This window comes from Megascapheus bottae, chromosome 26, assembly GCF_031878675.1.
Source record: "Megascapheus bottae isolate mThoBot1 chromosome 26, mThoBot2.hap1, whole genome shotgun sequence".
NCBI classification, from domain to species: Eukaryota; Metazoa; Chordata; class Mammalia; order Rodentia; family Geomyidae; genus Megascapheus; species Megascapheus bottae.
The window spans coordinates 22,486,603-22,501,168 of record NC_143534.1 but is presented as its reverse complement, the minus strand read 5'-3'; the positions used below and the strand labels follow the sequence as shown (position 1 = coordinate 22,501,168).

Below are 14,566 nucleotides of genomic sequence, written 5' to 3'. Positions count from 1 at the left end.
AATGTCTAAACTTGGTTCTGTCTGCTGAGTTAGAAAGTCAACAGATTTTCAGTTATTTTCCTTCTTCACTTCACATAGATTTCCAAGATTGTCATGATTTGACAGTCCAAAGATTTTGGTAAAGTCAGAGTGGCATTTTTATCATATAGATCATCTATTGTGCTAGAAACCTTTCATAATGAAGATTGAAATTCATTTCCATTTATCCTTTACTGTCTTTAGGTTTAGGTTTGAGCAAGAGGAATATTAGAAATTTAAAAAAAATTAGATCTAAGGCAAAGGGTTTAGGCCAGTAGTAGAACACTTGCCTTGAATATTCAAGTCCCTGGGCTCAATTCTCAGTACTACAATAATGAGAATTCAGATGTAGTGAAGATAGCATAATTTCCCTATTTATATCATTTAAAATCTTTCTTAGCTAGGTCCTGGTAGCTCATGCCTATTATCATTTCTACTCAAAAGGCTTAGATCTAGAAGATGATAGCTCATATCCAACCCAGGCAGAGAAATCCATGAGATTCTATCTCTAATCAACCAGAAATAAGTAGAACTGGAAATGTGGCTCAGCTTAAATGGAGTATCAGTCAAGAATGGAAAAGCTGAGTGGGTGGAGGCTCTGAGTTCAAGCCCTGACACCAGCAAACTCAAAGCACACAAAAAACTTCACTAAAGTTTCTTGGACAAATATAATTACACAGTTTATGATACTCATGTGGTAGATCAGAAGTCAATGGCTTCTTTCTGCAAAGAGGCAGACAGCACTGGAGGCCTTGCAGGCCTTGTAGTCTTCAGTGCTATTGTAGAATGTAAATAACCACAGATGATATATAAATAAATGGATACAAACAGATTCCAGTAAAAATTTCCTGGTTAATCCCTGAGTTTGCTAAGTCCTGTCACAAGACTGGCAAGTTATAGAGACGAGCTTTCAAGGTAACTTTATTATGGAAATTGTCAGCCAACATAAATGTAGACTAATTAGTCCATTAACCTCTTGTAGTCCTTGTACCTCTCATTAACAGTTACCAACTTTTTTTTTCTGAACTGAAACAACTGATTTTATGAGAGAAAGGTTTGATATGTAACACTCTTGAGTAGCACTGATACGTGTGGGGGGGTGGGTATGGGTGTGGGTGTGTGGTGCAGTGCTGTGGATAAAATCCAGGACATCACATGTGCTAGGCTAGTTCTCTACCACTTGAGGCACAGTACCACTTCTGGCTTTTTCTGAATAATTTATTGGAGATATGAGTCTAAGGGACTTTTCTGGTTGAGCTGGTTTCAAACCATGATCCTCAGATCTTAGCCTCTCTGAGTAGCTAGCATAACATGCATGAAGCACTAGTGGTTGGCCCTTATTAACATTTTTTATTGCTTTGAGTATCTTCAATAAAAACTCAGCTAACTTTTCATGAATGAAGATTAACACAGCAAATGATATTTACAGTATCATTTGTATAATAACTGTATTGAAAGCATGAATTAATAATTATATTGGGATTTGAACTCAGGACTTTTTACTTCCTAGGCAAGCTCTGTAACTGGAGACACATATACCCATGCTCATACATTTATACAGACATATATCCTAATGAATCCAAAAAGGCACCAAATATTTGCCTAATAACATGTTTTATAGAACCCAAACACAGCTGGCAAATTATGAAAATTGATAGTCATCATTTTTTTAAAGCTCTCTCCAATGCTAATTTTACGTAGTACCTCTGTCCAGGATAGATCCTTTCTCTTCTTCCTGATTCTGTAATCTTATCTTTTGTTTCTCCATTGGGACAAAATTCATTTTCTTTCCTGTAACAGAATTTTTTTAGTAATTTAGAAAATGTACTTGTCAAAAATTACAGAGCTATAAAGAGGAAAAGTAAGATTGATCTTGTTTGAAATATTTTTTGTGTATTCTTGTCATAAAATAAAACCCACATTGAGAAACTGAAATATATCATCATTTTCTCCCAGCATGGTAATTTATGGATTATTCCTTCATCATTAGAATTATATGTCTACCTTTCTGCGTCTATTGCATTTTCGACATATCTAAAATGACAACCCCATTGTGAAAATTGGTCAAAAGATGTGATCTAAATGAATCTTTAAAGGAAAATTCCTATTTTGATGCTCTGAATTTGATTTTGATCTTTCTTAAAATACTCTGAGCTATGGAAAGCCCATGTCACAACGATTTGTCTTCTAGATAATAACATGACAAGGCTACTTTCTAATTATTGATCAACATATGGGCTGATGACTCCATGCAGAGATAAACTAGTTTCTCCCATGCTCCCATGTATTTTATCTGTCTTTCTAACAGGATAAGTGAAGAACTGGTTCTGAAACCTGCATTGCCCAGGTGGCAGTACAGAGCTACTATTTTGGCTACTTGAAGCTGAATTAGTCTACCTTTGAGTGCTGGGTCAGGCAGTGATGGATGGGGCTGTCTCACCTAGTTAATGAAATCAGGTTTGATTGCCTGCTAAACCTGGTTCTCTTAGTATTATTTAAGGTCTCTCTGCCCTGGAACTTCCAGAAATAGAGCCAAAATTTTAATTCCATGAGTTTTCCCCTGTTATCTGGCTGAAATTTCCTTAGCAATTGCTGATTCTTCTTACTTCTATCCCTCCCCTGTTTTGTTTTCTTCTTTTAAAGCAGGTGTTATTCCCAGGACTGCAGATATAAAGACTTAGGTCCAACCCTTTCACCTCTCCTTTACTTCCCCCTCCTGAGAGAGAGCAATTATTACATTTGTGGCCATTAGGATCTTGTATAACTTTCTATAGAACATTCTTATTTCCTAGAATCACTTCTGCCTGATCTCAGGTTGTTCTTCCACATTGCTATGCATAGCTCCTTTTGAGAGGGCTGTGATTTTGCAGTCACTGTGAAAGATGAAGTTTAAAACATGGACATCCCATTTTTTACTAGGAATGGTCCTATACTGCCAGAAAATGCTTTCAGTCACATTAAAAGGCTTACATCTGTTGGTTGCCTTTTAGCCTTCTCATCACTTCTGTGTTTTGAATGAAAGTTTTGATTATTCTGGGGTTTATTTTAGACTATATAATATATGTATGCATATACTACATATTACTTGGAACAAAATGATTTGATAAGAATTCCTTTTTTTTGTTGAGATAAAAGTGGAAACCAGTGAGAGATTTTTCTAATGGAAACAGGCAATCTTATGAATGCGGAGAAAATTAAAGTTAACAATGGCCATTATTTATATATTTTCTATCCACATTCAAGCCCTCACCAGTAAGAAAAAGAATAATAACCCTGATGTTTTTTACAATGTAGAGATACTCATGTATATGATTTCTACTTACCTCTAACATGTTATTATTTTTTTTGAAACCCTCCAAAGGCTCCCCGAGCAGAGATGTGGGACCTTCTCTGGGTCTGAAGAAGTCAAGCTCATTGGAAAGTCTACAGACTGCTGTTGCTGAGGTGACTCTGAATGGAGACATTCCTTTCCATCGGCCACGGCCTCGGATCATCAGAGGAAGAGGTTGCAATGAGAGCTTTAGAGCTGCCATTGATAAGTCTTATGATAAACCGGCTGTAGATGATGATGATGAAGGCATGGAAACTTGTAAGTCCCCAGGGGCTGAGAGAACATTTGTAAGAGGCTCCTTAATGCAGTGATTCCCAAACTGTGTCCCAGGGACACTGAAGTGTTCAAGGGGATCTCTGAGGTCCAACATGTAAGAAGATAAATCTTTTCCTTTGTACTTTCATTCTGTCATGAGTTTGCAGGGGGATTTTGTAGAGGTCATGGGCTTTGTGGCATGCATTAGATTGAATGCAGAGATAGAGTTTCACTATGTAATGCCAGCTAGCCTTGAACATACAATCCTCCTACCCCAGCGACCCAGGAACTGAGATTTCAGTTGTGTATCATTATTCCCAGTTAGAATCTATCTTTTCAGCTAACAGTAAATTCACAAAACAAAAATTACATCTCTTTGGGAAAATATGGGATTTTTTTAAAGTCTATATGATAGAATTTAATTTCTGTCACCATGTCATTGATTTGATTTGTTATTTATGCTATACAAAGTCATTTATATTTTACAACTTCTGAGTTTTCAACCTACATATTGATAGATACAATTCATGTTTTAAAAATGTTATTTATAGTCCTTAATAATCTGTAGGCATGTCAAATTATGCTTAGACCAGAATGTTTGATAATTACTGCTGTGTAGTGTATGTCAGGTGGTATAGCCACTGAATATATGTAATAGTTGTGATCCTGTATATGTGTGTATGTATATATATAATATATCTAATCTATATATAAAATACACATGTTAGTAACTCCTTATATATGTATATACACTTGTTTATATATCTCCATATATATACACACACACATATGTATATATATACATATGGATGTAATGATAGGTAGATAGATAGTATGTGAAGTTACTGTTGATTTTCTTTTTTGTTTTTTTTTTTTTTCGTCAGCCTGGGCACTGTCCCTTAGCTCTTCAGCTCAAATCTACCAGTCTACCATGTTGAGCCACAGTGCCACTTCTTCCAATTTTCTGGTGGTTAGTTAGAGATAAGAGGCTCATGGACTTTCATGCCTGGCCTGGCTTTGAACTGTGACCCTCACATCTCAGCCTCCTGAGTAGCTAGGATTACGAGTGTGAGCCACTGACCCCCTGCTTACTCTTGATTTTCTTGAATCAGATTAGCAGGATCTATTTGTAGATGTGTGTGTATTTCCAAAAAGTTTTACTAAATAGACTGAAAGTCAAAGATTAATATGAATGGATATATTTGTCCAAGGGCAGGGACTGTAGTGTTTATGAATATGAATCATTATTCTTTATGAGGTTATCTTTATAAACATTTATTTTTATAAAAATGTCCTCCAGGCCCACAGTTGAAGCCCCATGACCAATCCAACCAATAATAAAAAAAAAAAAACAAGGAAAATGTCCTTTTCACCAGACACTAGTGGCTCATGCCTGTAATCCTAATTACTCAGGAGACTGAGCTCTAAGGATTACATTTGAAGCCAAACAAGAACATCTGTAAGACTCTTATCTCCATTTTACTATCCCCAAATGCCAGAAGTAGAGCTGTTACTCTGGTGGTAGAATGCTAGCCTTGAGCAAAACAATTAACAAAAAAAAGCTAACTGATAGTGCCCAGACCCCAAATTCATATACTCATAGAAAAGCCATTCTAAATAAAAATTGTGGAAAACTGTATTCATGATGCATTCATAATATTGTTATTCTATAACATTCTTCATAATGTATTAATTAGAAGAGCAAGACATAGGAATCTAAATGGAGGGATTGTATCTTAGTGATAGAGTGCTTGCCTAGCGTACATGAAATGCCCCCTCTCCCCCCCCCCCACCACCCGGGTTCAGTTCCTCAGTACAACATACACAGAAAAAGCCAGAAGTAGCTTTGTGGCTCAAGTAGCTTCTTTTGAGTTAAAAGAAACTCAAGGACAGTGCCCATTACTTGAGCTCAAGCCTCAGGACTTTGAAAAATAAAAAAAAAAAGAGAGGAAGAAGAAAAGAAAGAATCCAAATGACAAAGATTTCTGACCAAGTTACATTCGTGAGAACTACTAATTTTAATTTTTTTGTTTTAGTTATTTTTATTAGTGTGTGATAACTGAACAAGTAATGTGCTTGCCTATTATATTTTCATAATGGATACAGTGTACTTTAATCAGACTCACATTCATTACTCTCTTAAATTTCTAAAAATTTTGAATTTGCATACATTAGTATCATGAGGAGGTGAATTGTTGATCCATTGACATATTCTAGGTCCATGGAATGGCTTCACCACCACCACCCATTCATATTTTCACTTCTCCTTTTGCCAGCATTCTTTCCCTAGACACGTTTGGTGGGTTTCATGTAAATGAATTCAACCACTGTGAGCACCAACCAGTACAGATGGTATGTCTGCAGGAATATAGCTCAATATATAAGAAACATACCTGTATATAAATTCTAGCCTTTTCTTGATATACATGACTCTCTACCCATCTAACCACTTCCTGTGAGAAAAGTTGGAAGCCACACAGACTGAAATTAGAGCAGAGAATATCGATAATTTATGTCGGTTGTAAATTACTTGCTTTTTCACATTGGGTAACCCATTTTCCTAAGGAGATTGTGGTGGACAAGAAAATTTTTAAATAAAGAACAGGTTCTGAGACATTCTAGAGCAATATTATGTAATGTTTGCTTGTACCATGTAATGTGTTAGGGAAGATGAACATTTCTTCCATAATGTAATATGCAAAAGGAAACTTGGGAGAGGATTGCACCCCCACACTATCAAATTCCCCATTGAAATCTGGACAGTTTCTTTAGAATCAGCCAGTGATTTCAAATATATGCAGCCTATTATTGCCAGATGAAGAACATATTTCCGATTTTAGATGCCAAGCCTTTTCTCCAAGATACTGAGTCATATGAGCTTTTGGCAATGCTGAAGTTTCTTCCATTGCAGCAATCGTTTTTGCCATTCTGACCAGTCTTCCTTGATATTTAAGGATTTTAATTCTGTCTTTTCGGTGTGAAAACTTAATTTTAAGAATACAGTGCTTTGGTTCCTCAACATATTTCTAACTGTTTATAATTTAGAATGCTTTTGAATATTTTCTCATTCTGTTTACAGTGATATTTTAATCCTATTATAATTCAGTTTCTTCCTTCATCACTTATTTCAAATGCAACAGAAGACCGAATATATATAAATACAACGCATACTCCATTAGTCAGCTTTGTCTTACTATATAATAAAGTACCAGAGGCAATTAACTTCTGGAGAAAAGTTTTATTTAGTTCTAGAGATGCAATTCTAGTCACACAGCTGCCTGGCTTTAAGCCTCTGATGAGAACTCTGGATGGCAGTGGTGGGGAGTTTGTATTGGGCAACATACTTACATCATGAAAAATATTGGAGCCTGGGGTCTACAGTTCCCTTCATGGTTACCAGTGACCTCGTACTACACATAATCTCTCAAAGGTTTCCTCACTTGAAATAAGTAATTGTATCCCTGAGACCATGTATTAGGTACAAAGACCTATGGAAAACACACACTGAAGCAATAGTAGCTGATAATTCTGTGTTAACCTCTGTACTTCCCACCAGTAAGGACACCTGCTCCTGAATATACAGTTTCCTTTTTAAAACGAGAAAATAGTACATTAAAATTTATTGGTGTAACTTTCTTCAAGAGACAAATAATTACATCAACCAAGGCCCAGTTCTGGACAAGGGAAGGTGCCCCTGCTACCACAGAATTCCACAGCTTCAACATTCCTGGCACTAATACTGGCTGTCCGAGCACACTGCTGAACTTTGGATTTGGCGAATGAAAAGCAAGTGAATTTCAAGTGTTTGGGGTTTGAATTGTCCAAATTATATGAACAGATTGAGCAAGCTCCAACGTGGGGTTCCAGTGACCTGTGCATTCTTGGACTCTCTTGTAATCAAGTTAAGATTTGAGTCAAACTGCTTCATCTTCTCAAGCTTTCATTTCTCCCTTTGGGAAAATGAAGGTTGACAAACAGATCACTGACTTCAGAACTGTGTTGTGACCTGTGGTGTGGGAATATGGAGGCCTCTGTTAGTCTTCCTCCCTGCTGTCCTCCGCCTTTGCAATTACTTTTGGAATCACTGTTATAAGTTCCTTTTTTAAAAAATGAATTTTAGAATTTTTTTTTTTTTTTGCCAGTCATGGGCTTGAGCTCAGGGCCTGAACACTGTCCTTGGACTTTCTCAAGGTTAGAACTCTACCACTTGAGCCTCAACACCACTTCTGGCTTTTTTCTATGTATGTGGTACCGAGGAATTGAACCCCGGTCTTTGTGCATGCTAGGCAAGCACTCTACCACTAGGCCAAACTCCCAGCCCCGAATTTTAGAATTTAAAGACATTGGTTTGCAGGTTTCAGGAAGAAATTTATTACATTGTGAATTAGATGTCCAGGTAGATTCTGAGGTCTCTTCCAATATTAACATCCCCTCATCTTCTGTACCCATTTATTTTACTCATCTCTATCCTGCCTTTTAACTTCTGGAACCTTCACTGAGGTCCATGGAGGAAAGAGGACCATTGTATTAGCAGACAAGTCTCGTCAGAAATAACAGCCGTTACGGAGGTATGGTCCTGTGTAAACTGGGTAAAAGATGGTTGAGGTTGAAAAGCTGTACAGGGAAGGAAAGAAAGAGAAGGAAGGAAAGGAGAAGGGGAAGAAGAAAGGGAAAGGGAAAAGGAAAGGGGTGAAGGAGGGAGGGAGGCTGCTGGGAACAGAGTCTCCGGCTGGTAAAGTCTCTTTCATTCACCTGGCTCTTTAAGAGGAAGGCACATGCATAGACATGGTTGATTGTGCTTGTCAGCCAGCTCAGTCACCTCCCCAGTGAGTAGATTTCATAGTTCTGAACAGGCTTACCTCTTCTCTGCAGTGTTGAAATCATGGCATAAGCACAGCACTGGGGGCCAAGAGACTGGGGCGGGATCTGTGTGATATCTGGTATCTGTCATCTTCTGTAGCACTTACGTTCTTCCTGCAGAGAAGGCAGAAGCCAGCGTTTTTGTCTCCCATTTAATCCATCTGGCCTCTCCTTGTTGTGTGTGTCTGTCTGGATCAAGATGGAGCTTTGTATGTGGGAGCCATTATCTCTGAGGCCCTACCTGTGTTTGACAGGTCAGAGCATCTACAATCTGCTCCTTCTTCTATGCAAATTACACACCCAGCCCCGGGCTCAGCAAGCTGCTTCTGCTTCCCTGTCATAAATCAGAGGCTGTTGCTACCAAGAAAACGGCAGGCAATAGCATTGCTTTGTTTTCTTTCTTAAAAATACTGAATCCCAGGATTTTTTTTCTATAATTAAAAGTTGTCACTAATTATAAGTCCTATTATTAATTTACTAACAGCTTTTTGTTAGGATGGAGGAGATGAAACACAAAAAAGCCATAAATCTCCTATTAAGTGTGCCTTCCAATTTTAAGCTATAACAAGTTTAGAATTGTGAATGTGAGCATTTTTTTATGCCTTGCAAAATGAGACTTTGCTTTTTCATAGTTTGCCTTCTTTCATACAGTATATGTCTTAGGAGAGAAAAAAATGTTACTCAAAAATATGCATAATTTAGGCTTGCAGTAAGAGGAAAGTAAATTTATATTATTGCATCATGTAATATGAAAGCTGCTAGAGCAAATTATTGACACAATAACAAACTGCATTTGATAACTCAGATTTCCTCCTGTCTAGCATTTTGCCCTCTTATCCCCCTCTAGTTTAGAAATTAAGCTCAAAGTGCAATGAAAGAAATATCTAAAGTGTTTGAGCAATAGCCTCTTCAGTTATCTCCATGTTTAGAGTAAGATGTGTTTAAATATTTGGGCAAGATCACACCTACAAACTGGATGTTAGAACACATATTTTCTCATCCTTACTCCTGTGATTTCTTTTTCTTTTTTTTTTCTTCAAATGGGAAAGTCCATTCCACTAGAGGCACATCAGAGCATATAGGCGTGTGTTCATGAGTCTTGGCACTTGTCATCTGACTCTTAGGCTCTAAGTTCTTGAGTTGTTAGAATGTGACTTAGGCTGGAAAGCCACCTTCTGATAAACCCCATGATTAAGTGTCCTTGTAGCAATACAGATTGTCATGGCAACCGAGGTAAAGCCAGCCTAAGTGGAATTAGGGATGGGGAAAGAGCTGGAGAGGTGGGTGGTTCCCAGACTGGTATCCCTTGAGCTGATTGCTATTTCTCCTCTGCCTTATGACTGATTGCAGAGGGGCCCAGCTGGGTCACAGTGGTCTTAGGTTTGTGTGTAATGTCCTCCTGAGGGCATAGAAAGAATGAAGTTTAAGATGTAGGCAGAGCCAGGTACGGGGGCTCAGGCCTATAACCCAAAATACTTAGGTGACAAAAATAAGTGCAGGGTTATTAGTCACCTGGAAGGGGGGGGGGAGGAAGAGTTAACGAGATCTTATCTTAAAGAATAAACTAAAAATGGTGGAGTGTGCCTGGAATCGCTGCTACATTAGGTAGGGAGGTAGGGGGATTAGGGTTTGAAACCATTTCCAAGCAAAGGTGCAAGCTCCGGTTTGAAAATTAACTAAAGCAAAAGCAAAACAACCACAACAAAAAAGTGAAGTTGTGGCACCAGGTAAAACACCTGCCAAGCAAGCATGAGACCCTGGGCTCAAACTCTTAATACCATGGCGGGGTGGCAGGAATAGTAAGTAGAGAGCAGATTACAGACATTATTTGCCTTTTAGCCTGCTGACCTTTGAACGCATTTAAAGAATTTCAAGTAGGACTGCTGCAGTCATGAGGGAGAGGAGTTATAGGAAAGAGATATCAAGTAGCCATGTTGGGGGCAAGATCACTCTTAGTGAGGTGAGAAAGGTGTTTGGCAGACACAGAAGAGCCCGTGTTGATGCACGAAGCATCATCTCCACATGGAGATGGGCTGTGCTGCTGCCGGCTTCTCTCCCACTAGCACTGCCAGGTTTAGATCTTAGCAGTCACATCTCTACGTGTACTCCTTTCATTACCAAGCTTTCTCAGTAGGTCCAAGACCTGGAGGACTAAGACTTAAAGTAGCCTGGGCAAAATAGTGTATCAGATTCTACCTCCAGTGAAACAGCAAAAAATCACTTTAGAAGGATGACTCAAGTAGTAGAGTACCAACAGCTAGCGAGCAAGCAAGCAAGCTGAATAAATGTGAGGCCCTTAGTTCAAACCCCTGAACAAGGAGTGGAGGAGTGGGGAAGGAGGCAAGAATGCATAACACTGAGGACATGAGCATCAGATGTGTGTTCTGCAGCAGGGCACAGAAGAAGAAAAGGATAACTGGTGACAGGTGACATCCTGTCAGAATCTTTGTGAATTCTTTACCTACTTTGTTTGGGAGATGGATAAGAAATGGTTAGACAGAGAAAAATGAAGGGTGTGTCTTGCTTGGGGAATAAATGATCTTATTACTTTTATCCATCTATCTACATAAACTGAATTTTTTAGCAATTTTTAATGTAAATAACCTATTTTTAGAGTAGAATTTTTTGTGTGTAAGTCATCTACTGGAAACTCTAGTTATGAAGTCACTTCTCTGGTAATACTACAAATTGTCACATGATTCATTCATGGTCCTACTTATTTTTTTTGTTGTATATGTTACTTTTCTTATACTACATCTTTTAGTTATATCTGCTTTCTTTGGTCTTTGTGTTTCATGACCGCCTTCTATGTGTAATGAAAATCCACAGATTTTCATTAAAAGCAAAATGTGAGCTTTGCCAAGAGTTTCACATTCTAATGTTAAAAGTCAGTGTCCAAAATGGCAGATTCTGTTACTCCACCATCTGTGTTACTAGCTGTTCATTTCCTATATTTTTTTTTACAGCATCAAAGTATTGATCTTAAATAAGAAGCTAAAGTGATACTTTTGTCCCCACTACTTGCTCAGTTCCCACCGTGCAGTTGTTGTGTGTCCGGTCCTCATTACATTTTATTGCAGTGTTCATTTATCTAGCACTCAGTAACAGAAATCAGTTGGTGGTGTGGTGAAATTTCCCATCAGTAACTTAAATGGCTTTCATAGCTCCTGAAGATTGAGTCATTCTGTATGAGGGGTGTGTGTATGTGTGTATGTTTATAATGCAACTTGTACTCAGGGCCTCAAGCTGTCGTCTTTTTCTATGCATGGCTGACACTCTACCATGTGAACCATTTCTTTGCTTGCAGCTTTTTGCTAGCTAATTGGAGTCTCATCAACTTTCTTGTTCAGGCTGGCTTTAAACCAACATTCTCGGGCTGGGAGTTTGGCCTAGTGGTAGAGTGCTTGCCTAGCATGCACGAAGACCTGCATTCGATTCCTTGGTACCACGTACTTAGAAAAAGCGGGAGTGGTGTTGAAGCTTAAGTGGTAGAGTTCTAGCCTTGAGAAAAATCCAAGGACAGTGCTCAGGCCCTGAGCTTGAGCCCAGCGGTGGCAAAAAAGGAAAACAAACAAACAAACAAACAAACAAAAAAAAACCCATCATTCTCAGCTTGAATTACAGGTGTGAGCCACCAGTCCTCAGTTTTGGATTTCTTCTGCCCCCCCCCCCCCCGCCACCCTGTTCTCTTTCCTTTCTCTCTTTTTCTCTCATTTGATCTTCCACAGTGAATTGTAAATTGTCAAACTCCCAAAGTAAATGTTTGTGTCATTAAAGTTTCATAATCCCTTGGGTAGTTCCTGATAAAAGGAGCCCAGTGAAAACCCAGTAAAGATATTACTTCATGTTACTGGGCTCTTCATTCTTCAACACATATTCACCTGATACAAGGTCCAAGGTCTTGCCTTTTTGAGGGGTGACTAGGAAATGATATTACCATTTTTGTTCTGTATTTCTCAGTTTATGCCTATTAAACAATTTATTTAAATCCAATAAAATTGTCAGGAACACCTAAAATGCCATTAACTGCTAAGTCTTACACTTGTGGGAAATAACAGTGAAGACAATCCACAACTGCTCTGAAACTTGATTTACATCCTGTCCCCATTAGGGTGCTTTCAGCTACATTTACTAGTAAATTCAACTCAGAACAATTTACATGCTAGAAAATGCAGTGTTTTGTATAGCTGGATTCTAGAATTGAGCAGATTTAGAGTTTGTTTATTAATTCCACAGCCCAGGAGTTGCATCAAACAACCAATGTCTTTCTTTCTTTCTTTTTTTTAATTGTATTTTATTGTCAGGGTAATGTATAGAGGGGTTACAGTCAGGTAGTGGGTACATTACTTCTCGAACACTGATACCCCTTCTGATGTCACCAAATCTCTTTCTTCCCCTTCTGCTCTACTTTTCATAGTTTTATGTGGGTAATTTCAGAGCTCAGAGCTCAGGAGCTGCCTCCTTTCCTGTTGGAAACTGATGATTGCTACAGACATAGAAAATATGTATTCTGTCTGATGTGATCAATGTCAGTCGGCCTAATGACCTTTGGACTGACACATCACAGGTCACAGCACCCATAAGTTGGTCTAAACATTAACATTCTCTTGACTAGCACTCAGTAATACAAAATATTATTGCAGGAAGAAAAGGAGAAATGCGTTTTGAATAAGCAAGCAACAGATCCTTACAGAATCCGTAATCAATGATCACTTCTCAATAGGGAAAAAATGACTGATGACCATGTGTTTTGGAGGCAACTTTCGATAGTAAATATCTGTGGTGACTAGATAGAGGCACTTTATATATGGTAGCAGATGCAGAACGTTGGGCTTCAAATAAAACCCACTGTCACTTTCTCCATAATCATGAACACATAAGTGCCCAATCTTCTCCAAACTTCTTGGTGACCTAGTCCTAACATGATACCTTTTAGAATTGAGTAGCTTAATTAGTAATGCAGACTAGAATTTTAATTGAGCTACATTTGCATCTGTTGAAAACATGGTAATTAGGTATGTCTTAATTGCAGAATGACTGTTCTGCATTAAAGAGAAATAAGCAGATTCATGCTTTACCTTCATTACAAAAAGAATGAGAAGGTACTTGTCTTTTTAGGTGATCATATGGGAGAGAAACTGAAAGTTCACTGCACAGAGTAGGTTAAAACAGGCAGAAATGTTGTCAGAAATAGGCATTCCTATTTGTTTGGGAGGAGATAACCATCTTTCTTTGTTCAGGCTCTTTGAAAAAGGAAAGTAAATAATCTCTAAAGAGCAGAACTAAAGTGGAAAACATCAAAATTTATATGGCATTTAAAATAATAAATTATCTAAATGTTAGCATAAGACTAGTTCTTGCATTATAATTTAGTATATGAACACAATAGATCAAGTCATTTGCTGATGTATCACTATTTACTTTTATTAGTTAAAATATTGTTTACATAAGTATTTTGTATTTTCTTAGAACAAGGAAATAAAAATATTCCCATAGCAACTACTATAGGGTTAGTATTAAATTCACAATGATTGGCTTTAAAACATAGAGTCAAACTAACATCTCAGAGACTTTGAGTATATCTGATTTAAAATATTAAGCATATGCAACCAATTTTGTAGAGCTTTTATGAACCACATAATTTTTACATAGGGTTATGACACAGTGAGAAAGTCTTATTGTTAGCTACCGATAATTTCTAAGTTTGAAGCATATACATTGCAATACTTTAAAGGAACATCTAATGTTTGTACATATGAAGCTCCATATTGCTAAATATTTTTAATTAGTTGGCATTCAAAGAGCTTACTTAGATCAGTATACCCCCAATAGAGTTCCTTTGATGATGTAGTATCTAAATTAGAATGTTCAGAACAAGCATAAAGAATTCTCAGATGTGTAAGTATCATTTTAAACATCCACTTGCTTGGGGCAGTAAAGTGAGGTAGGAGTTTTCATTTTATAAAATGAGGTTACAAAGCCCAAAGTTAATAAATGATTTAATACTTTCTCTGTTTCATCCAATTTAGAAAATCAGTTGCATTATATACACCAGAAAATTATTGTGAATTTGAAAAGAATTGGCAACAAACACAACTTCAG

At 37.7% G+C, this 14,566-nt stretch overlaps 1 protein-coding gene across 11 annotated transcripts in view; it reads left to right on the top strand.

The window, feature by feature from the left end:
* Pard3 (par-3 family cell polarity regulator) overlaps window positions 1-14,566 on the top strand; it is a 575,898-nt gene that overhangs the window by 370,864 nt on the left and 190,468 nt on the right. For all 11 annotated transcript variants that reach the window (XM_090319128.1, XM_090319127.1, XM_090319126.1 and 8 more), the window contains one exon: window positions 3,380-3,607. In XM_090319128.1, coding sequence (XP_090175254.1) covers window positions 3,380-3,607 — 228 coding nt within the window. The remainder of the gene's footprint in view (window positions 1-3,379; window positions 3,608-14,566) is intronic.